Source organism: Falco naumanni, chromosome 4 (assembly GCF_017639655.2).
Source record: "Falco naumanni isolate bFalNau1 chromosome 4, bFalNau1.pat, whole genome shotgun sequence".
In the NCBI taxonomy this organism is placed as follows: Eukaryota; Metazoa; Chordata; class Aves; order Falconiformes; family Falconidae; genus Falco; species Falco naumanni.
The window spans coordinates 11,536,984-11,563,461 of NC_054057.1; the positions used below are offsets into that span (position 1 = coordinate 11,536,984).

Here is a 26,478-nt window from a genome sequence, read left to right on the forward strand (position 1 = left end):
TCTCAGGTTCTACTTCATTGTATCTTGACAGTACATTTGCCTAACAAGTCCTTCAGCACATCTTTCAACATCTATTTTCTCCTCCATCACCTGTGCAGTCTCAATATAGCTACAATACTAACTTTCCTCTTTTCCTTAATCTCTTTCCTTTTTCATGAAGTTAAAAGCAACTCGGAGGAATGCACCACTTTTACTGAACTCACAATCACACATAGTTCATCTCACAGTTCTCACAGTTCATCACGTGAGAGACCTCAACAAGCTCAGAGTGTGTAAAACTAAAATAGAACTCACTCTTTCACTCATTTTCTGCATCTACTGAGAACATCGTAATTCTCTTGCCTCTCAGCCTACACCCTGGTGATACCTTCAAGTTCTTCCTTTCTCTTGTCAAACACATACAACCTTAGATACGTTTATTTTAAACCAGGCCAATTATATTAGTAATGCTTACCTTGTCTGATGAGGAGAGCAAAAAAGCTTTCTTCTTATTTTCTTTTTCAGTTATAAATAGCTGTAATCTGCCAACCTCCTCTTTATAATACGATATCATGTTTTCTTTGTTTGCATCCAAATTCTTAAACATCTGGATTTCTTTTACTAGTTTGGTGTTTTCTATTTCTGTATTCTTCAAGTGTATCTGTAATGATGCTGAAAAATGTCAAACTCCTCTTCCACGTTACGAAAACTACTGTTCACCTGTCCATTTAAGTGTTCACTAAATTCTAACTCATGTCTGAGACAGATTAGAACAGCTAAAGAGATAAGTTAAACAGTTGATAGTATCACTGCCCTCCAGGACAAATTTTCCGGCCTGAACTCTTCCAACTGGATTGTTTAACAACAGCTACACTTCACAACTGGAAGTTAAAGGCCCTGATTTCTGTCTACATGAAATTAAGTTATTCAGAGTTCACTCCTCTCTTCACAAATGCTGGACTACGGACAAGCAAAGATGAAATTACTTGTAGAAAACTAAAGAGAAATTGCACTTCTAAAATTATCTACTTGCAATCATCTACGCAAACAGGACTACAGCAGCAATATTAATTTCCAAAGACAGCAAATTAAAAACTCTAGAGCTGTTTTTGAAGTATCACTGAGTCTATCACATTCTGCCTGATAAAGGATAACTATTGCAGTCAAGTGTTGTCCACTCAAAGACTAGAAGATCCATGTTGCTTATTTACAAAAGAATTCCACGCTTGTGAAAGATGATTTGAGATCTTATGTCTTCTGGTGCATATTGAATATTGCCACATAATAACATTTTCCTATGAACGGAAATAATCTTTTCAATACACTTGGGTTTGTTTTGTTTCATACAACCTGAGGATTTTATTATTTTAGCATATAAAATTTCTTTTGCTTGGGGAGGGGGGGGGAGCAGGACGGCAGATGGTGGATGGGGAATGACTACACCATATTTTATTTCAAATATGGGTGTGTCTCAATACCAGCAAAAGACATCAGCTATGCTAGTTAAAAAAAAAAAAAAAAAAAAAAAATCAATGCAATATAGATCCTACTAAAGCTTATCAAGAGTTATGCACAAGACTCAAGAATAGGGATCTAGAAAACACAGTCTGGAGAGAGGACTTAAGAGTAAAAAGTAATTTACTTATGGAAAAAGTGTGTTAAGAAAACAGGTTACCGAGTGATGCACTGCATAACTAAAGAACTTCCTCACTAGCACCTATTACTTTTTGTTACTGTGCCTGCATTTTAACAAATTGGTGATCCATTCTCCTCCTTAGAGACCTTCTTATATCATGGGATGAATTCAGATGTTATTTCCTTCATTCACTTTTATATGAGAACATCTGTAACTGTCTTTAAAATCTGTTCACAGAAATTACACATTTCCTTTTTTCCTTAAAAAATTCAATTTATTAGAGTAGTCCATAAAACGTTACTACCTTTGTTTCAAATCATTTCATTTCAGTGTATACAGATACAGGGAATAAAGTTACCTTATAAAGTTCTTTTTCATCCTTTTCTGTCTTTAACACACATTCAAGTTGCTCCTTCTCAAGCACCACTTTCTTCAGTTTGTCCTTCAGACTAAGACATTGACAAGTAAATAATAAAGAACTATTAATACAGAAACAAATGCATACATTAAAATTTGTTAGTTTTAAAAAACACTTATGGAAAGAAACAGTAAAATACAGAAGGAACAATATCACTAAATACCTGTCTAACTCTGTTTCCTTTGCAATGGCTTTTTGAGTAACAGTCATGATATCTTCTTCAAGTTGGAGAACTTTTGAAGCAGCCTCATCATGCTTCTTCTTCAAATCATCAATTTCAGTTTTAAGACCTTCTGATGCTTGAATATTAGTCTTTAAAAAGATTGCAAATAGATGTAATTTAAGAATGCATATCTTAAGAACTACAACATGCTATCTGAATTAATGCTAAACTACAGTCATTAGATTTCTTCCTTACAACGTACAAGACCATTTCAAGTATATATAAAATACATAAAAATATATTAAACTTGAAATGCACAGTTATTAACAAGGAGTCACTAAATTGTTTGGGTTTGTGCAAGCATTCAGCTACACAGACTACCAAAGACTTCAAACAGTACAGGATAAACAAAGCTTATTTCATATCTTTTGTCCATCTCCCTTCCGCAAACCAACCATCAGCTCCCTTATCTGGAAAACAAAGAACTTCTATTTTCCTTTGTACTTTCTTTTACTTGGAAAGGAGAGTTTGCATTTGACCAGCTACACCCCTCAAGAAAGCCACAGTGAAGACAACTGCAGGCAAAAGGAAAAAGATGTACAGAAGAACTCCTTGATTTAGAGCTAGTTACTACGCTACAGTCTCTAGCTAGAACATATGGAAGGTTCTCACAAGGCTCATGGAAGCTCATGAAAGAATTGTGGGACTTATGTCTTGGACATTGGAAGCTGAGACAGAAGATGATGACAACACTCAAAACAGATTCCTTTGTCAGAAAGTTGACAGATGCAAGATGGGAAGCCATTTTTAAGTATGACATTCGTTATCTAATGACAGTAACATCCATACTGTTGTAAGGCAGTGGACAGCTAAATGTAACCACCACCACAGTAAAACGGCCACTTAAAAACAGATTATCTCAAATACCCAGAAAAATTTATCTTCAATATAACACTGTTTTCTTGAGAAAAAAATTAGTAACACTAAAGTAGATATTGAGATAATATGCTACTATTTCTGATACCAAAATCCAATAAAGCTCAGCTTAATATCAACCATGCCAGTGGTGTGAATGAAACTGTAAACAAGGTCAAGACAGACTGACTAACACGCCAGAGTACAGCATGACTTACAGTGTTTGCACAGATACTAAGGTACAAGTTGTCTTTCTGCTCTACATTTGGAAGATTAAAGCACTAGTTCATCTATTCATTTTTAAACAAAGCTTAATGACCTAAAACAAGACGACTGTACTGTTACATCAAGAGAAACACATCAACCAGAGTTTATGGAAAACAACTACTGGCCAGACTCCAACCTAACTAACAATGCTTTAAGTACAATAAAATATTCTGAGGACTGGTTTTACTCATTAATTGTCAAATACACTTTTCACAAGTGCAATTAAGCCCCACTTTTACAAGTAACTAAAACAGAAGTTTCAGCATTATAATGGGGGGGGGGGGGGTTGGGGGCAGCAGTGGCACTGAATTGTGAGGCATGGCAACTTTACCTGATGCATACCAGTACATAAAATAGATTTTTCTTTGTTATATATGCTATAAAAAAAGAGAAGAGGACTAATATATTACAACTATTTAAACTCTAAATGGCTTTATTATATACCTTAATATAATAAAGAATTTCAAGGGATCATGAATGCAACATCTTTTTTGAAAACAGCACTGAGGAAGATGACCAACAATTTTCATAAGGTCTTTATTTTTGAGAAACTATCAGTTTCCTGCAACCAAAAATATACGTACTTGGTCTACTGAAGGCAGGATATTTTAAAGTCAATATTCCAAGTAAAACTTGCCATATAACCAGCAGCAACAACACACATTATAACTGCTTGTCCTTCCCTAGTCCAGTGGAGACTAATTACTTTACCCTGGTTTGAAAGCCTAGTATAGTAAAAAGTCTATTTCAATGCATATCTGTGTTTTCTCTAAACACCACTTTGGTATAACTGTAACTGTTATAACCCAAGTGCCTTCAAAAGAATTTAATCTGATACATTATATATACAAACTGTACAAACAGTTCAAACAGCCTGCCAAAGGTAACATATATTAAAAGGAATTAATAGCCTGAAAAAAATTCACTCCACAAACAGCATTACAATTGATAGTGCTTTGCTAGGTATTCTAAAGGGACATGGTATTAAAATGTAAGAGTTCCATACTTAACAGATTCTCACCTAATAAACTTGTTTAGATACAACTAGAGTCTACAGTTTTGAAAGGAGAAAAAAAAAGGATTAATTTTTTGAGACGACTTGTTATTTTACAGAATTCTTAGCAATTCAATTTAGATGCTGCAATCCTAGTCCCATACACTGGTTACAGCAGTTTCAAAGCCTGTAAAATTTGAAAACAGTGCTCTTAAGACTATTTTACAGGTAAAAGTTGACTGTGTTTCAGGAGAAATATAGAGGGGAATAATATAATAAACACATCAACTGCATGTACAACCTCTACTACAAAGGAAGATAATTACTTTCTGTAATTTTTGTTTACTTAATTTCTCTGGTACACCTACAAATATTACACCTTTTCTTCTACTTTTTTTAACAGAAAGGCAGGCACAGGAAGAGCATGAACAATTTTAATGACCTGGTTTAAAAACACTCAACAATTTTAAGGTTATTTTTACTCAGGATTGTACTTTTAATCCAGTTACAAATGCAGCTCCCCGCAGCCCCCCCCACAGAGGTGCAACAGCCTTATGAGTGGAGAGGGGAAGCAAACTGCACCACAAGGGTCAGAATAAGCAGCTGGAAGTTACCTAAGTCAGCCTCACTGCTGCAAAACAAAAAGCTACCAAAACAAAAACTCCTGTAACTACTAGGAGTCTCATCAGTGAAATTAAACAAAGCAAATTTAATGTAATTGTCAAGTGAATTTATTTCCCCAAGAATGAAAACTCCACTTTGAAAATTTTGATGTACCTTCAGATACGAAATGAGAAGATAGATGAGGGCACCAAAATCTTTACTGCTATTCTAAATTGGCAAAAGATTTAAGACTGATTATTTCAAAAATAATTTTATAGCAATCCCAGGAAGCACTGTCTTCCCCCTGCAAAGAACTGCTGTTGCACATAATGCAATTTGTTTACAGTGCATTATAAGCAGCTGCCAGGAGAGAGTTTTTACATCAAGAAGTTCTGAATTACAGATCAGTTGCTTCAGGTTTGTATCACCTAATCATAAATACACTGATTCAAACCTGATAAAACTATCATGACCTCTACCTAAGGGATATGCAAGGATCATGCCTGTGCTCTTCCCTGAAACATTTAAAATCTCTTTGTTAAACTTGTGCTGCAAAAGTACTAATAATCTTTCACTTGAAAATGGAATGGACATAAAAGGTTCTAGATTCTTATTTTTGTAAAATAGAAAACTAGGGCAAAAATATGTATGTTCAACAAGGAACAACATGCTTTCCCTACTTGTTTCTTATTTCTAATGGATTTTTGCAACTCCCGTAAAACATCTCAGAGTACAGTCCAGTTAATGGGAGCAAAGTGGTACACATATCCCTTCCTGTGAATCAACACACACAGTAAGTTTTTCAAACACACCTAAGGCAGATCCAACAGAATAAGATACTTGAAAAATACAACTCAAGACTATTTCTAGCTGTGACATCTTGCAGTATGGCATCATCCCCTTTCATAACATGTAAAACTCCTTAACCACTGTTCAAAAGCCATTCCACATCTAAAGCATTCACCTTCGATTAATGGCTAGTATCTGCAATCTTTATTTTACTTTTTACAGAACGCATACACTGTATTGAAGAAGAATTTAAAGGTTATAAACAAGCTATGCAACTCTGAAACCAAAGAGATAAATTCACCAAATGCAAAGTAATTAAAAAAAAAAAAAAAAAACCAGCATTTTTCAGCTGGTTTGACTTATCTGGATGTAATTTAATGTCAGGGGATCCATTATGCTTCAGACCCTGTAAAGAATTTAGGGGATCTGGATGAATTATCTGCAGGAGCTTTTTGTTTATCCCATTGACATCATAGCAGCTCCAACTGTATCATGTAAAACACCCGGCTGACATCATACTCTGTTTAAAGGACCTCTGAGGAAAACGATGAACACAGCATAGTACCATTGCAGCCACTGCAAAATCCAAGTGTGCTCGTAACACAGGGCTTGAATGTTCTGAATTGAAAACTCAAGTTGTAATTTTTCTTTCTAAAATAAATCTTAAGCATTCAGTAAAGTAAAACAGTAAACCAATTCCAACAAAGCTCAATTATATCTTTTTTTGTGACTACGATTGCCAATAGAAATACTGCTGCAAAAACACTACAGTCTCTTTATTCCAAAAACCTAAGATATCACAGCAGCAGTAATTTGTGTTAATCTCTTCAACTAACATTGTTAAACTGATCAAAACTCTACAAAACTAAGGCCTAACTCTAAAAGTTCACCTAAGTAACATCAGTCACCCAACTACAGTCACGAAGACTACCGATGTGCAAGTTTTTGCAGCAGGCAGCTGAAATATTTACACACACTACAACTTTGCAGCATGCATTTACATTTCAGAAAGCTAATTTCTTAAAACATAGTTTCACTATAAGCTGGCCGTTTGCAAATGCGATGTTCTCATGAATACATAATTTGAAGTGAGGAATACCTCAAATAAGTTTGTTCAATCCCGTTTAAGACATATTCATACACAGAACAGTCATTAAAACCATAAAACAGGGTTTTCTCTTCATAGGATGTTTATAGCACCCTTGGGTGCTATAGCTGCTGGTGCCAACCTGAGCAATTCTGAGTGTTTGATTTCTATCTTTAAATCATTATTTACATAGAATTTGGCGGGGTTGTGTGTGTTTATTGTGTGCTTTCTGGGTTGGGGGATAGGATTTTAGGGGTCTGTTTGGGTTTTTGTTTTTTGGGTGGTTTATTGGTTTTTTGCTTGTACTTGTACTGCTGACTGCACAACTGCACACCAGCATTTTGCCACTAACCAGGGAAACTCCCCTTATAAAATAGCATCAAAAGCCAATTTAAATGAATCCCTGACATGTGAATAAAATTCTCCAATGAATAAAGCCACTGTGCAGGTAAAACCTGTCAGTAAAAAGTGAATTTAGATGGATGTCCTACTAAAACTCCCCATCTGATAGATGAATTAGCCCACTTCTTAAAAGTTAAAAAGTGAACTTAACTTTCAAAAAAGCATGGAAAAACAAGTTTATCAAGCTAGTACACTCACTTCTGCTTCAATTTATGCCAATGTCCTAATAGAAACACTATTCAAATGTTCACAATATCAAAGAATGAGCAGGTAATCTAGAAGACTGTCGCTTTTGACTCCGGTTAAACATTTATGGAAACTACTGCCACAGGAGTAAGACTAAGACTTGTCACCACTGTAACATCAAAGAAATCGGTTCAGAAGTGCTCTCTCTCGCCCCACTAGAGGGAGACAAACGATTGCAAAAGCATCACTTGCAAGCTCTGCTGTCTACCGAAGCTACAAAACCTCTTTTCACATAATCCTGCAGTGTCAGAAGAGCAACTGATGAAAGACTGACAGAATGGCTACTGCATCTTTCTCTTGTTCAGCACAGCAATATTAAAACTTAAAACAGTAGCTTAAATCTTTAAACAAGTGCACTGCTGCCAGAAAGCTTACACACAGTTAAGTACACACAAAACTGTGAACAAAGATCAAAAAGCATGTGTTCTTATTTACACAGGTATATATATTTTTAGATTCATAATGTAGAAGATACAGGTTAGAAATATTTACAGTATCTTTTTTTTAGATAAAAACACAGTATGTTTTTGGTTCAGTGTTCTCAATTTCTCCAAAAGCAAAAATATTCAGATGAATGCAGCCTACTAATGTGACTCAACATACTTGAGTATCTACCAGTTAACAAATTATCTTAGTAGGAAACCAAACAAAAAGTTGAAACATTGAAAGCAACCTGAAACAGTTCTGGTGACAATATATAATGTGTCATCTTCTTAAATAAAATAATCATAGTGAGTAATTACATCATTATTTTAACAGTGTTGTATTAGTAAAGTTGCAAGCTGTATATACAGCACGATTCTGATTAAAAGTATGCTATCAGGGAACATCTTAGTAGAAAAAAAACCAACTCTGAAACACCAACTGAGTGTTAGGAAAGAGATGTGACATTTTTGAAATATTTCCAATAATTTCACGTTTACTCTGAACTCCCACACAGGGTTGTTGCAGATTAAGTTAAACCTTTACACTCTGTAAGAGCTAATTTAATGTCATCTGGGGAAGAAAAAAAAAAAAGAGAAGAGTCTAGGAATGGTTTAACTAGCATGAAAAATGCTGCAGAGGAATACTGTTTTCCCGTAACTGAAAATACAGTGCTTTTCAGAACACTCTAAAAAGAGCATGCATGTTGGGGGGCAGGAGAAGAAGGGAAATCTTACCCTCTCCCTAAACTGATCTTGTCAGAACAACTACATACGGCATTAAGCAGCCACTGGATAAGAGGAAAAGATCAACCTAAAAGAAACGACTGAGTTTGTCCCAAATTCTACACTATCTTAAGCTTCGGCAGGGCGCAGTAATTAACACAACGGTAATAGTCACAACATATCAAGTGCACACTAAAAACAGTGGGACTGGAGAGCATGCTCTCCCTGAGCACAAACAGCGACTAGCACAGAGCTAAAATATATATATAAAAATATAAAAAAATAAAAAAAGATTAAAAGATAGTCTTTTTATGTGATAGCGGCGATGACAACCCGAGAAAACTATGCCTGCAGAACTGTTAATGAGTTGAATACAAATCAGAAATACAGATTTTTTTTATTCCCATGTGATAAAATACTAAGAAAAAAAAAACACCAAAAAACCCACAAAGTTAAAAAAATAGAAGCCTTTAGAGACAAGTAGTCATTTAGAGGGCTAGCTGTTTCAACAACTCTAATAGCACATTATCACTTATGTCTTGAATACACTTGTGCCTATCTTTGGTAGAAAATGAGACAGCTATCTTATAAGAAGGCAACAAACAACTGTTACCTCCTGAACAGTAAGGGCAGTTAGTAAACAGAAATCTGCAGTTTGTTGTGGTCCTTACAGTCTGAACTACTACAAACACAGCTCACCTGGTTTAAAATCTCATGAAACAGGAATATTTTCACCACTTAAAAACATGCATACAGCCCAATATTCAGCCTTCGTGGAACACTGACTGTATTACACCTGACTAGACGGTTTAGCATGCTATGTTCTTAAAAAGACTGATCTACTTTTAGCTTATTTCTTCCTAATGTTTTCCGGAAGAGCCTCTAAAGAACCACTTACAAAGCATCCCAACCAGGCAACAAGCAGACAGAGAAGACTATAGTTCCACTGCCCAGAATTCTAATATAGTAACTAGGTGGGAAAGAAAGACCAAATAAGAGTGGTAGGGAATCACTAACATACCTGTTACACTTCCTGTCAACAACTATCCTGTCTATATTAAGAAATTCATTTTTCTACAGGTATTTCTCAATGATCCAAACTACTCCTAAGCTATTTGTGAAAACAAATGACTGAAAAATCAATACCAGAAAGTAGCCTAAAGACATATAAGTGAACATAAATAAAAAGGGGATTTTAAGACAACTGTGTTTTTTAACAAAACATTTTCATATTACGAACTCAGAGCTTTTCCACCATTGATCTGCTGACGTCTAACATTGTCACCTACATTCTGTTCAATTACAAAAATATACAGTAGCTTAATAATGCATTTGATCAAAACACAAAGACATGAGCTCAGATTCCCATATTATTTGGTGCGAAGAAACTGAGTCAGGTTTTTAAAGAAGGGACAGACTGAAGAGTATTTTGTATAAAGGGGTACATAACTCCACGGCCCCCTTGTCACAATACAAATGGTAATAAACAAATAGTAGTTGCCAATACATTAGCAGCATAAAGAGCTCTGTACTCAATTACATCAGATGCATGAGTCTGTACAGATGTATCCACTTTCTTTGCTCATCCAATTGCTGCTTTTTAAATACAGTACTTCGTATTATTGTGGTTTTTTAGAGGGCTCTTTGAACAAGCAGAAATACTATCTGTGCACTTCTGATGGAAGTACTTGCAAAAAGGAAAAAGAATTAGTATGTTAAGAGGTTGTAACATGGGTCAAATTTATCTTATGTTTATTTTTAACAGAAATAAAGATTCTAACACATCTTCCTCAAACTACAAAGGTAAAGATATCTAGCGTTTACAGTAATTATATTCTCTTATGGGCTGTTTTGTATTGTTTTTCTTTAGCCTAGTAAGCTCTAAAGTATATTGAGAGAATTTTTTTAATAGAACTCCAAATAGTTAAATTTTTACCTCAGTTCAACGTTCCAAAAAATACAAATTTTAAATTCATCAACACCACTTTTTATCTATTTATGTATCAAAAGTTTAGAGCATAACAAAAATCCACCTGTACATGACAAAAGAGCACTAGGAATAAAAGAAAATAAAAATCCCTCAAAATTACTTAGTTAAAATAACCATTCCGTAACTTAAAAAAACCCAACAAGCCAAACCAAAACAACCGAGCTCATACTAAAGTGAAGATTCTGCTGTTAAATAAAATACAAATGTATTTTGATTACTTAATATTTCAAGGTTATCCCTTGTAACCTTACATAAATATCCAAGTTAACACATTGTTTAGGTTTATTGCCAATAATCATTCACATCACATGAAGCTGACTAGATTAGCTGGGGGGGGTTGGAGGGTTTGTTTTTGTAGTTGTTGGGCAGTGGGGAGTGTGGGAGGGTACTGTTTTGTTTGAGGTTGGTTTGTTTGCTGTTTTTGTAAACAAACCACAAGGAAAATAAAACCTAGGTACTGTAAACCAACTGAGTGCTGCATAACTGTTGCTCAGGATAAATCAATCCATTATTGCACTGTATGCATTCCCAGCAAAGATAAATCATGTAATCCCTTGACCCACTGCTGTATTTCATATGTATTGGGTAGAGAGGCAAGGAGAGCAAGACTGGGAAGTTTAGAGTGCCATATATAAAGTATTGTTTACTAAACTTCCCAATTATAAGAAAAATTAACTTCTTGCACCTGATTTTGTAGATGCTTGTTTAATTTTCAATAGTAATACTCTATTTATATTGTGCTGATGTATATAAACAAATGAGAGATTTTAACTCATTTGGTTTTTTTAGATACGTGAAAAAAAGACTAGAACATAAAAGATGAGAAATAAGAGTGTCAAAGACTTAAGAGACAAAAAATAACTGTGTGAGTTAGAAAAATTCTATAGTATTCTAGACATGTGAAGAGCTGTACCAACTTCAGATCAGACACCTACTTATAGCCCTGCTAAATACAAGTGAGAAGTTCTTGACACTGCATCATCATGTCAACAAAATACAAGGCCAAAACTAGAAAAAAAAAACCACAAAACCAAACACAACCCACACCAAAGTAAGACTTTTTTGACCCTATACAATTTAACTATGTTGCAGAATCACAGAATCATTTAGGTTGGAAAAGACCCTTAAGATCGTAGAGTCCAACCATAAACACACAACCCTCCTCCTAACACACTGCAAGTTGGGAGGCTATCTATCTTCCCCAGGCAGGACCAAGAAATCTCTGGGTCAAATGGGACAACATCCATCAATCCAAAAAATAGAGAATGGATCTTTGCCATGGACAGGACTCTGGAAGCCACAACAACCATTACCCCAGAAAATCATTTGACATGCAGGAACAATTTGCTCACTAAGTGTTTTGACCTTCTTTAGTCTCTGTACAGAAAGTGATATACCCATCATCTGCAGGCAAACTAAGCTACTTCTTAGCTCAAGTAGGATAGATCAGTGCTCCACTGCCCAGCATCACACTTCCAGTGTTATGGGGTTTTCTTCACTGTGAGAAAAACTTCCAGAATTTTATTACCTTGCTGGACAGCCATCAAAATCCCATTTAACAAATTGTTCTAGAACAGCATTGTAAAGCTAGCATGAATTAGAACCAACAGTTTACTTCCAAACATTTTTTTAAAATTAGAACCTCACGTGACAATGAAAGGTATCTGTGTAGCTCATTCAGATTTATCCACTAAGCTTATGATTCTGCAAATCCATGAAATGCATACTTTCTAAGTATTTAATTTTCATCTCATTGATTTAAACTAGTTCTCCCATGTACTTGAAATTAAAATCAGTATTTTATAGGAAAAATTTTCTAAACTAGAACTTATCCTTTCATTTTTCCTTACCCAACATTCCAGTCCATTTCACTATAATTGCTCAAAAGAAACTACAAAGTTTCAACAGTTTCAGATTCCTTCAACAAATTCCTATTAAAGGTGTATCACACAGAACTGTTGACATATACATACTAGGACTTAGAAATAGCCTATTAACTGCTGTCCACAGCTAAATTATATAGGCTTCATTACTTCAAATTTGTCCATGTCACCACCTCCCTCCCACATGTTTTTAATCTTCTCCTAAAAGTTTTTTATAAAGCAGCAGCTTAAAAATAGATTAGGTCCAACTTTTTTGTGCCTATTTTATAATATTAGATTTCCTCCCTGCCATATGTAGGATTCCAAAATAAGCTTGCTTTGTTTTAGACTAGATTTATATTTTCACTATCAATTAACACTATAAATTGATTTTTAGGTTTGTGCTTCTTTTCCCTTCGAAAAAATTCAGACCTTTGTGAAGCCTTTTAGAGAGGTAACTAGTTACTTTTCACATTTTGGATGCACTGGCAAGTAGTATTCTCTGTTAAGTCTTGATCTTTGCTTTCAATAACAATTTTTTTTACCATTTTCAGTACCCTGTGTTCTATGTAGTTATTCCTTAATGGGAGTTTTTTGAAAAGCCTTCCTCCATTTTAAGTTAATGTAAGCAAACTTTAAACTATTACCTACTTTCCATTATGAACTCCACAGCTAAATGTCAAACATCTGGTAACAGTTGTCATTGATTATCTTACCAAGCCTGATACCAAAAGCCTTAAATATTTTAACCATTTTACGACATAAAAGGAACAGTGGCAGGAGGTTAATAGGAACTGACCTATTCTAGTGTAAATGTCTGTCTAACTGCTGAGGGGGTTTGAGAGCTGATTTTCACACAATTTAACTGGTTCTTGGAAAAGGAGGACTACAGAAATTATGAGTCAGCTTTAATAAGTTGAAGAACTAACCTTTTGCTCTGTTTGCAGTTGGTCACATCTCTGCTTTTCATGGTTAAGTTCTTTTTCCAGTCTTTCAACTTGATCTCTGAGTTGTGCTGTTTCCTTTTCCAGAACAGAAGTTACCTTTAATAGCTCTTCTTTTTCTTTTATTATTTTTTCAATTTTAAACTGTGAAAACAAAACCATGGGTTTTTAGTAATTTTCCTCCCCTTCGTTCCTATCAAGTAAGTGGATAACAAATTACTCCAGTGTTTCTGCAGAAGCACAAAATGTGTGTCCTCAGGTACATTATTTTATGATTTTTCCCTTATACCCAAATTTCTGAAGTTTCATTGCTTTAACTGAATAGTACTATATTACCATTAGACAGCACACTTTGCAGTTTCTTGATTCATACTCAAATTTTCCCTCCTTAAGTAAAGTGCCTTTACTGTACCTAAGTGACATCAACTACGGAGGAGCTAATGATGATTATGAGAGCTTGGTAAAAAATGGCTGCAGAGTGGAGAGACATGTACATACTCTAAAGCAATGTTCAACGAATTTCACCCAAAAAATGAATGCACAGCCAAAAGTAAGGACTGGCACACGAATAGCAGCCTTTCAATACTGAAAGAGGGCTTATAAGACAGGCACAAACTTTTTAGTAGGGCCTGTTGCAATAGGACAAGGGGTAATGGTTTTAAACTAAAAGAGGGTAGATTTAGAGTAGATATAAGGAAGACATCTTTTACAATGAGGGTGCTGAAACACTGGAACAGGTTGCCCAGAGATGTAGTAGATGCCCCATCCCTAGAAATATTCAAGGTCAGGCTGGATGGGGTTCTGAGCAACCTGATCTAGTTGAAGATGACCCTGCTCATTTCAGGGAGTTGGACTAGATGATCTTTAAAGGTCCCTTCCAACCCAACCCATTTTATGAACCAAGATAATCAAAAACGTCTGAAAAATTAATTTTATTTTATTACTGTGAGTACATATCTGAAAAGTAAACAACTCAGAGATGCTTCTCCGTACTAGGTCTCTTACCCCTAAATTTTGAAAACTGTGAATTTGAATACATGCATGTATGTGCCTAGACGCAGCTGACAAAAGGGTAAAACATCTGACGACAAGGTAAGGAAACCTTACTGAGCAATTTTCTAGTAAGCAACTCATACAATCAAGTTGGTTTGGGTTTTTTTGTTGTTTGCATTTAAGTAGTTTTCAGCCTACAAAATACCAACAAGCAAAACATCTTGACTCTGGAGGTAAGCATACAAGTCTAACCACTCCATCTAGCAGAGAACATAAAACACAGAACACTGCTTTAAAACAAGAGCTATTCTCATATACTTGAGCACCTACAATTATTCAGCTTAATTTCCAGGGCTCTTCACTTGTGCACAAATAAAATATATGGGTTCTATAACTTCTTCCCATACAACAAGCCATTTCATACAAAAGGGTATCTTCCCCTCCTCCAGTTAGCTGGAGAGTACAGCTGTGAGAAATGGCCAACTATCTGCTCTCTTATGGCTTCTCAGTCTCTGCTTAGTGCTATACCATACCTGTAAACAGTTTAAAATCTTTACTCATTTAACGTGCAAATGTTCTGAACTCCAAATGCTGGAGAACAAGCCAGAAACATATATATTACACATACATATGTAGCTTTTTTCCTCCTGGTTTGTTATGCAATACCTGTAAATATATGTATATACAAAAAAATAAAAGGTAATATTTTAAGAATCATTGATTCAAACCTCAAGAAGTCCAGCTTTGGTGGTCACCACTAACATATCAGAGTTGCCTTCATCTTCCATGGTGAGCAATTCTTCAATAGGGGAAGAGGTACGGAACTGGAAAGGTGTGCTTGCTCCACGGATTTCTCCTTTATGAGTCACGTAACAGAACTGGTAAAATTCTCCATCATCATTTGGTAGATAATACCCTATCAAAATAAATTCATATTTGAAGATATATTTTACACAAGCATACAAGCCTCTATGTGGAAACAGATTACCAATTCATGTTTGACTTACCAATTTCATGCTTATAACATAAGGCACATATAAATCACCAAAACAGAAGAAAGGAAATACCCTATTTAGTAACTTTCATCCCCCAACCATTTTTCCCAGTTTTTAAGACAAATGCCAAAACAGTGTCAGGTAATAGGTGGTATCTGTACATACTACCTTACATACATTAGGTAATAGCTGCTGTTTGTGTATTTATGAGACAGAATCATTAGCAATCAGATGCCCTAAAGCTGGATCAGGACCATGTTATTATGTAACTTGTACACTCACAACGGCAAAGAGTTAGCAGTTTTTTGAGCTTGGAATACCTATATAACCAAAAAAAAACTAGACAAAGACAGAATAACATGCAATGATAAAGACATCTGCAACTTTATCAGGTTCAATATTTTGCATGTTTTTTGTGAAGTAACCACAGTTTGCTTTTACCATTTGTAAATGCCAAAGCACAGGAATGCTCTGAATGGATGACACAAGCTGCAACTTTCAGGGGAGGGGAAGGGGGGGAGTTTAACAAAGGACTTATTTTTCAAAATTGAACAAAAAATTTCTTCTAGACTTTGCAAGGTAAGAATAAGTCATCTTTCTGGTAGCTATGCAATATTGTAAAGCTTCAACATCAAGCCTCTTACATCACCTAGACTCACATGGTAATATTTGTGGATGTTAAAAAATAATTTCCAGAACTCATGAGATTTTTGCCTTTATTAGTAAATGCAAAAAGCCATATGCCTTACCCAGTTTAATGGTAAGAAAACCAATTGATTTTATTCAGAGCACTTAATTATCAGATACTCTAGCCAGCTTGAGTATGATACTAGCACAACAAATCCTCACCTCATGTTCAACCCAGCAGGTGACACCACTCATTTCTGTTCATATTTCGCCACAATTCCCCTTCTAACTTACCATTCATTTCTATTTACCAACTTTTACTCCAGATTCCTGGAAGACTCTTCCTACAACTGGTAAAACATTACACATACTATACGGACAGCACTTGTACCAAGCACTTCATGTTTCCATTAGTCTTACACTTTATTAACTGTAGCTCAGGGAACAGAATCTTAATCTAAAAACTTCAGGATTCTGTGCTTTTAGACCTGACCACTATTTCCTATATAGCACTGCAGTTCAGTTTACCTGATTCAGTGCTTAAATAAGGTGATACTGTGCAGAAACAAATTCAGAACAATCTACTTTGCAGCTCCAACAAGTTTTAATACTGGTTCAGACAAACTTATTTTAATACTACTCAGTCTTTTTTCCTGTATCAAACAGGTATTGGAAAGAACAGATTCCTAATTATTTTCTCCCAGCACACCCACTTGATCTTAAAAAAAAAAATCCTTAAAGCATGCTGCACAACGTTTACTATTTATCTCAGTTAATTAAACTCCTGTAAGCTCTACTGATGTCATCTCAGTAGCACTAAAATACCTTGCCAGACACAACTGGGAGACTGAATGGAGACTAATCTGGCAACCCTGTAAAAGTAGAAAACTGTCAGCATGGAACATAACAGATAAGGCAGTTACTTAAGTGTCTTCATGTGTGGTAAAACTTCTAAGGACGAAGGACTGAAAATGGCATGTAGAGTCCTAAGTTTCTAGGTCACTTCTAGTTTCAGTCCAACCCAAATTCATTCATTCAGTGAATTTTGGTAACTGCAAAAGAAATGACCTCCTTCCAGTTCCTACAGATCATACATACTTTTCATATATTTCAAGGTTATAAAATGATCAGATCACATGGATATGATCATCAAAAGTACCAGAAAAAAATTACTTGGTTAAAGAGAAAACACAGTGAACTCATCGAAGCTACCACTATTTACAGCTTTGACAAGACAAAAAACAAGTCATTTCAGGATTTCAGTTATCTCTTCTATAAACGTTAAGCTTTAAACACACACACACAAAGACTAAAGCCAACTCTGGGAAGTAAAAAAGAACGTAAAATGGTACATAAAATTCTGTTAATAAGCAGAAAAACATTAAACAAGTTTAATGGAAGTGCTCTTTTTACATGCAACTTTGAATGTGTGTAGATTTTTTGAGATTTGTGATGTCCTGCAGCAACACATTTAACGCAGTCAATGTGCAGAACAAGTATCATCTCAACCTCTGTTTTGAACCTTTAATTTGGTAGCTTATATTGAGGGCTCCATTTGCTTCTTTAAATACAAACAATGGATAATCCACTCATACCATGAGCAGCTGATTTTAGAGCCATCACCCACTATTCATTATTTCCCTTTCCGTGGCAGAAGTAAGTTCTGAAGGTCACCTAGTCCAGCTTCCCACTCAAAAGTGTTGTCAGCACCAGTCTGACACTACTATGGCTGTGTCTAAGCAACTGTATGGAATTCCCATCCTTCCAAACCAGGGATGCCTTTTCAAGTGCTGCACTGCTCCCTCTTGGCAGAAAAAGAACCTCCCAGGCCACAATCCATGGTTATTGTCCCTTTTCATGTTTAGTGAGAAGAGTGTGGCCCTCATCTTGGTAACACCACACCTTTACACAGAAACTATTTAATTTTGATCTTTCTTGTCACACTTCGTTCATTCATTCTACTACATCTTATCTGAGATTGCAAAGTAGACTGAGATGATCTGATCTCCACAGTGTTGAAAATGCAGTTGAACTATAGATTTGTACAGCAGTGTAACATTTTCCATTTTGTTCTTTATTCTTAAAAACCTCAGTCCTTTTCATCGTTTTCATCAATTCCTCATTGTCAAAAGGTCTTCTGCAACTCTGACTACTCTGAACCTTCACCAAACCATCACCTGTGTTATTTATTATTTGACAAGGATCACTTTACATTGAGAACGATGTTTAAACTTCGGAGACTGAAGACAATGTAAAAACACAATGGATTAAGAGATTCCAAGACTGAAAAGCCCTGCTGATGAATAAACAAAGTCACTTCCTGTATTTTAATAGTTTCCAGTGAATCTGTTCTTTCTATTAGTCATTAATATTGTCCATTACTATGTAAAAAACATTGTCATATACTACTCACAATTTTGTTGACGTCTAAAAATAAGACTGGACTTCACACAGTGAAATGTGGAAAATCCTCCTCCCATTTATGTCTGTTGTAGCGGCCAGACAATCGCTGAATACTAGGTGCCCACCAAAACTGCTCTATCACTCCCCTCCTCGACCAGACAGGAGAGAGAATAATATAACAAAAGGCTCATGGGTCAAGATAAGGACAGGGAGACCACTCAGCAATTACCATCACGGGCAAAGCAGAGTCAACTTGGGGAAAACTAGCTTAATTTATTGCTATTCAAATCAGACAAAACACCTACCACCCACCCCTTCCTTCTTCCTGGGCTTGACTTAATTCCCGATTTCTACATCCTTCTCCTGAGCAGAACAGGGCAACAGGGAATGGCTGTTACAGTCGTCACTTCATTGCATATCTCTGCAGCTCTTTCCTCCTCACACTCTTCCCCTGCTCCAGTGTGGGGTCCCTCCCATGGGAGAGAGCTCTCCATGAACTTCTCCAATGTGAGTCCATCCCACAGACTACAGCTCTTCACACACTGCCCCACTGTGGGTCTCTTCCACAGAGTGCAGCCCTTCAGCAACAGACTAGTGCGGGTCCCCCCACAGGTCCACAAGTCCTGCCAGCAAACCTCCTTCAGCATGTGCTTCCCACAGGTCACACAGCCTCCTTCCAGCTTCCACCTGCTCTGGTTTTGGGTCCTCCATGGGCTGCAAGTGGGTATCTGCTCCAGCATGGACCTCCATGGGCTGAGGGGGACAGCCTGCCTCACCATGGTCTTCATCACAGGCTGCAGGGGAATCTCCGCTCTGGTACCTGGAGCACCTCCTTTCCCTCCTTCTTCACTGACCTTGGTGTTTGCAGAGTTGTTGCTCTCACATATTCTAACTCCTCTCTCCCACTGGTGCAGGTTTGGAGGTTTTTTTTCCCTTCTTAATACACTATCACAGAGGTGCTAACACTCACCGATTAGCTCAGCCCTGGCTGGTGGTGGGTCCATCTTGAAGCCAGCTGGCATAGGCTCCATTGGACACAGGGGAAGCTTCTGGCATCTTCTCACAAAAGCCACCCCTGTAGGCCTGCCACTACCAAAACCTTGCCATGCAAACACACTACAGTTTGTAAAAGTCTAGAACTGTTATACAACCCTCAGCATCATAATGAAAAAATAAATATTTAAAAAGCTAGGCTGGAAAATACAGGTTTATATACTGCTTTATATTCACCTTGAAAAGTCAGCACACAGTTAACAGTTGATCCTTCCACATAATTTTCTGGCATAGGTGACCAAAGAAATGTGTAATAATCTCTTGCAGTACTCCAACCAACCTAAAATAAAAGAAAAAAGAAAAAAAAAAAAACAAAAAACACCAAAACGTTAAGCAGGAGAATTTGTTATACACAGTTAAGATATCATGGTCTGGCCTTTACAACATACTGTAATATGCATATTTCTGCTTCAACGTGCAATAAAAAGATACTTAACAATGTTTACAAATCAGGAATATTTTAACAAGCATGTCAAAAGATTTAGCATGAATTTTATTAAGTTGTTACCTAAGGCAATAAATGGGTCTAAGGCAATAAAAGGGTCTATATAAATTAAAGCACCAGACAGTTTTCACTATACATTAAACTACTATTTGGTTCGTGATTTTTTTCCTATAAAGATATACATTACTATATTAAAAATACACCAAGAAAATCTCACTATAAAATTCAGAATTAGTATTTTTGTAATTTCTGTCAACACTTGACTATTTTGTGTCCATAACCCAACAGGTTTGTCAGAAAACAAAAATGAAGAAATTAAACATAGCTCTCTTCTCTACCAAAAAGGCCAAATCTGACATGGCTACTTTAGACAATTTCTGCAATACAAAAGACCAGCATTTTACTGGAGTACTAGTGCTCCCATACATACATGCTATGGGTGCACGGAGGGAAAAAAAATGCACGATACCCTAACTTATTGAAGTTGGAGCAGTCTTCCCACTAACTTCAATAAACACCTGCTTTTAGATTTTTTTGTAACAGTACAGTTCTGTACAGTAAGAACTGCTATCCCCTGGAGAAACGTATCCCAACAAGTTTGAAATACATGCACCTAAACCTAAAACCCAAAACAACTACTGTAAAGCAATGGATATTAATAATAGTGTAATAGTAAAGGAGAAGAAGAAACCTGCTTTATTCCACTGACTAAAAAAAATTATAGAAAAGCTTGTCAAAAGCTAGGTGTAGTATGATTTATCAGTAACCGAGTATACTGTCTTGAAAGAGTTAGAGGAAAGGAGAGAAATTGTTTACCAATTTTTATCAGGCAAGACAGCATTTCAAGTAGAAGAAGAAAAAAAAAAAACACACAACACAAAAACCCCACCAAGAATTATGAAGTTACCAATCATTAATTTTATTACTTCAATAGATGCGACTTCTGAACTTTCATACCAAATCCTCCTTTATAAAGGATATGTTGCAATAGTATGTTTCAAAAGCATTAAGAAAATTTTTAAGTTGTCAGCTTTAAGAAAAAAAAAAATAAAAAATGGAAATTTAGGCAAAGAGAAGAGCAGAACTGAATGTCATTCAATAGCAATTATATATGTATACAGCATTACACATTTCATGTATAAAAATAAATAATTAGCATTAGAAAAAAATTCTGAATAGATTATTCCATAGATGTCCGTTACACTTCATTTTGTATTAAAAGTGTGGTGAAAGCTAATGTTGGAGGGGATGGACAGGACCTGGTCTGAGATGACCAGGCCTTCGTTATATTCTTTAAAAACATCAATGAATAACAGCAAAATCAATTTTCATTTTGCTAACTACAGTCATTTCTTTAAGGCAACATTCATTAGAGACAAGCAGTTCAGGCTTCTGACTCATCATCTAGAATGGAATCATCTACTACATCTTAAGTCTATTCTCAGGCAAAATTTTGAAGATTTCTGTGTCTCCTATCAAGGAGCTTTTACAGATGTCAGTGAAATGAGATTTCCTGGGGTTGTTATTCCCACACTGTTAAGCATCTCAGAAATAACAAGAAAAGCTCTTCCAGTAACTTGAAGGAGGGTGGTGAAAGCAGTTTTTCCTCAATAAAAATTCACAGGGAAAAAACATTTCGCAAATTTTCACATTAGCCATGTCTTCAAATCGAAGTCTGATGTTAATTACATCTTTTTTGCTGAACCTGCTTTTACCTCAAAAAATGGAATCATATACCATTACTTGTTGCCCTAAATAAAGCAGATATCGCTTCAAATGTAGTTCTCAATGTATGAAAAGTCTCCATCTTGTTCTTTTTAATTTCAGAAGGGAAACTGAATTCTGTCAGGAACAAATACAGAAGTAATATTTTCATCCTACTCTAGTTTTCATTACTGTTTAAAAAAAGCACACAACACACACACACTCCGATTCTGACGTTATTTTCCTGAGTGAAATAATATCCTTCCGATAATTAATACTTTGGAAAACTTAAAAGAGAAGGAACAAAATCAAGTTAATATAAAAACAAAAATGGTCCCTCTGGGAGATCAGCTCAACTTCTGATTAAATTTTTCTCCGAGATTGTAGCTTTTTTTTTTTTTGGTATCACATTGATTTGTAAATTAAATGATCTATTCTGAAACCGTAAGTTATTTTTATGAGTACTTTAATCCACATAAGCTTTACATAACCTTAAAAATCCTTTAGCCATACTGATAAAAACAAGAGGAGCAATTATGCTGAGAACAAATAACTCTCCTGGCCTGTTTCTCAGCAGGTGATGTATTTCCAAGTGTGACTCTAATCTGTGGGATACTGATAGAACTGTGTGACACATCAAGAGCTAGTGAGCGATACACGTGGGGTGAACTTCCCAGGGTATTTTCTCCAGGTACTCCTCCTATTTCCTTTCACCCACCATCTGCTTCCCCTACCAAAGCTCCCCATCTTATACTCTTACAATCCCGAGAATCCAATTATTTCTAAATGGGCACACGCAAGGTATCAGCAGGTGCAGACTACACAACGGCTCTTTCCGCTGCGCAGGATTTCAGCAGATGAGGGTCTTCCCTGCTACAGGTTGCACATGTCAAAATGTGACAGTGCAGAGAAGGAAGTATTAACAAATCTCATCTTCCTCACAGCTGCATACATTTAAAAAGGGGAAGTTTGTGTATTCTGCAGTAAAGCAAGTTAACTTGGTAACATTATTCAACATCCTTCCTACTGAGCAATCACTATCATTAACTGCCATAGGATTGTTTCTTAGATGAAAGAAACAAGGAGCAAAACCAAAGTAATGACACGCCAAGAAGAAAACAAAGGCAAAATTAAGTAAAGGATGTTTTAGGTCCAGTATCTAGATCTTTAAAACCTGTTGATAGATATTTAATTTTTTTTAATCAAACCTTTATATCTTTTGACAATATTGTCTTTTACAAGTCTAGTATGAAGTACACAGTGGATCAGAAACACTCTATGGCAACAGATTATACTATCACAGATACGAGACTATAAAAACACATTGGGTGACTCAGCAATAACCTAAATGTGACCTCTGACAAAGCTGTTTCTTTCAGCCTAGAAGGAAAACCAATAGCTGCCTAAAAATAGGGTTACAACTAGATAAAGAAATTTTAAGATTGCTTAAGGGGAAAGTAAATAAAATTTAAGGTAAACTGAAACTAGTGGCAAAAGCTACAGAAGAAATCAACAAAAAAAAATGATGAAGAGGAAGATGGGAGTACTTTTCAACGGCCCCACAATGATTTTACAAGAAAAACAGAACAAAACACTGTAGCTGTGGAAACTAAAATGAACAGCATCCTCATCATCAGGCATATTAGCTTGGAAAAAAGATTTTCATTTAAGTGAAAGGAATCAGAAAACCTAAACTATTTATCTCATCGCTGATCAAAGCAACAAAACTTATTACAATTAATACAGACTATCTTCCAGGTTAGTCTCCAGAGGGAGAGAAGAGTCCAGATTCCCCACAAGGACCTGTTTGTTGTGAAGACCTTATCTAGACGGCACCAACAGGAAAAAAAATTGCTACTTAAGGCAAATGTCCATGAAGGTGGTTTTGTTGTCTTTTTTGTTGTTTCTTTGTAATTATTATTTTTAATTAAAAAGACAATTACAGCAACTGGTCCATACAATTACAATTCTGCTTAGGACATACTAAAAAAGGGCAAATTGAAGCTTTTCTTGTAAACATAAGAGTTTGTGCATCTGCCTGGTAATAGCACAGGATTCAGGAAATCGGACAATTCGACAGGTAGGTGTTGTCAACTACAGTTAGCATGGGGTAAATAGTATCGATCAGTAGTGTACACTGGAGAAAAACTGAGAATGTTTTAAAAAAAATAATTTATTTACTTATTGCATATGTAGTTTTAAGAAACTTTACAGTTACTGAAATGCCACTTCCTGTGAAAGCTATAGAATTTGACATAATGATACCTGAGCACAGACTAAAAAAAGAGTTCCCTGGCCAGAATATTCTTTAATCTCATAATTTGAAAACTTAAAGGTAAGCTTTGTTAAGTTAAAAGCAGATAAATTAATCCTAGTATTTCCTTTTCAGAAATATTTTCTCCATAGAACAACATTCAAGAAGCAGATAAGGGTTAACTTGCCCCCTCGCAAAAGCTTTTGCAGCTGATGCTCCAGTTCTTGGGATGAGGTAGCTCCTTTGACTCTACCATACTTACACTGAAACACCAAGGACACAAAATCTTTGGGGGGGGGGGGCGGAAATATCTAAATGAATCCTAAATTTGTTTCGATTATTCGTATCTCCAAGCTTCTCTATGGTAAGAGTTACCATGACAATCCCAGAATAGCAACAGAGCAGAAGAAAAGTTTCAAACACTGACTTTATGTTAGAACTGAAAATTAACAAGTAGAAGCAGAGGAATTCTCAAATATTTGAGAGGGCCTCAGCATGAAAATAGAAAGTAGCAGAGCGGCTTCTTTAGTTTGTGCCCAGACTCTCTCTAGTACTCTACTAGAACATGAATGTGTGTTAAAAAGTAAATGAAGATGCTATTTAAATACTATTTAAATGCTCCATAGAACTTTTATCACAAATTTGTGTCTATTAGTCTTTAGTCATTCCTTTTCCACATCATTCAAACTCTACCTGCCTCAAAGTTAAACAAAAAAGCCAAAACAAAACCTTAACAATTTTACACCGAAGTAGAAAATGGAAATAAGTGGTTAAGTATGTAATTTACTGGCATCTTGCAGTATTATTTCTATTCAAAAAAGTAAGAAAATGGAAAAACAACAGAACTGGCATAACACGTCAGAAAACAAAAGCATTCAAAGTTCAGTCTTTTTTTATCAGAAAAAAATCTTCAAACCTTTAAGAACAGGAGTTTGACCATTGCAACTACCAAAACAGCTGATGACTAACAACGACCATGTGTATTCATGAGAACATTACAGAAAACACACAAACGCTTCTAAGAAAGATTTGCAAATTTCATTTCTGTATTTGAACTTCAATAACAATGAAAAATAAGTCAACTGAAATTACAGCCATTATAAAATATAGTTGAAATCAAGCCTTCAATTGCATTGTTTCATCTTCTGTTTCTTTCATTTACTGACCAAGTTGTAAAAATTTATGATCTAATTACTCCAGCTGGAAGCATATTTATTTTCATTAATAATTAGAACTTAAAAGCTGTTAAAATCCTGGATGTGAGAAGAAAGATGTGGGAATTCACACTTAATTCCTGTTTAGGCCTCACGTGAAGTTACAGGCCTATTTTGCAATGAAGAGTATATTCTGATGTACTAAAATGTGAAACCAAATTAAAAAAAAAAAACCACACCACACACAACACTTAATTAGAATGCCAACTAAAATGGTATACAAACCCAGAAACAAATACTTACATAATATGCTTTTTCATTTTAAATTTATACTGTTGACTAGAAGAGAATACAACAACAAAAAAAAAAAAGTACTCAAAATCTAGAGTAAGACTTTCAAAGTGAAAGCAATTCAACTGAAACAGTATCTCGACCAAAATCCCTAGACTTTGCCCTTGTACAAAAACCTCAGCCCGAACTCCAGTGGGGGTCGGGGGGAAAAGGGGGGAACACACAACACAGCAAACAAAGTATTGTCAACTACTAACATAAACCCAAGTTCCAATCAACGTGCTAAAGCTGAAACAAATGCACATTAGTACTTTCTTACCATCAGAAATCTTAAAATAAATGAGAACTTTCAATGGGACATACTGTGAAACTTCCTGTGAGCCAGGATGAGTAAAAGGGGCACAGTTTACTAGTCTAACTTAACAACTTGGCATGGGTAATGGCAGACATTACAATATCCACGTTCAATCACACAAACATTACAAATTACACAAGAACTCCAGCATAAATGACCTGTCAAACTACACACAAGACTTGTGAACTATGAACTCAAGTTCATCATCTGATGTGTTGACTGGCTGTGCTGATACCACTGCTCTCTCAGGAATTCACTGAAAACATTTTGCTCTGAGTCAACCCCTAAAAAAATGTATTAACTTGCTTACTTCTTAAACAAAAGAGCACATAAGACTTGGATGATGCAACTTCCCTAAACCAACAACAACAAAAAAATAACCCATGTAAGATTTAGAAATAAAGTCTGCTAACCTAGTATTAATGCATTCTATCGTCTCCATTTCTCTACATTTAATTCTCACAAACTTCACTCAGATATCCATTTTTCAATTAGAAAGTTGTGCATAAATTCCCATACTCTTGCTTCCAAGATGTTAACCAATAGATTAATAACCCAGGAATCAAATCCTACTGTTACCTTCTCAACCCATGTTTTTAAACCAAAGACATGACTAAACATCATGTCTCCTACAAACACGTCATATCCAGATTATGTTACGTACGAATGTGTTAGTAAACCAAGCCTTATTTTATTTAATTATCCCTCCATAAAATGGAAAGTTTTAATGGCCATTACAGAGTAATCTATTCACTATATAC

The 26,478-nt window shown here is 35.7% G+C and overlaps 1 protein-coding gene across 7 annotated transcripts in view; it reads right to left on the minus strand.

Moving 5' to 3' along the window:
- The window catches only part of TAX1BP1 (Tax1 binding protein 1), a 66,594-nt gene that overhangs the window by 28,109 nt on the left and 12,007 nt on the right, over positions 1-26,478 (minus strand). For 6 of the 7 annotated variants that reach the window (XM_040589076.1, XM_040589069.1, XM_040589071.1 and 3 more), the window contains 6 exons: positions 19,692-19,794; positions 15,165-15,352; positions 13,429-13,587; positions 2,197-2,345; positions 1,974-2,064; positions 455-640 (listed from right to left, as the gene is read on the minus strand). In XM_040589076.1, coding sequence (XP_040445010.1) covers positions 455-640; positions 1,974-2,064; positions 2,197-2,345; positions 13,429-13,587; positions 15,165-15,352; positions 19,692-19,794 — 876 coding nt within the window. The remainder of the gene's footprint in view (positions 1-454; positions 641-1,973; positions 2,065-2,196; positions 2,346-13,428; positions 13,588-15,164; positions 15,353-19,691; positions 19,795-26,478) is intronic. The other variant, XM_040589075.1, reaches the window with a different exon arrangement.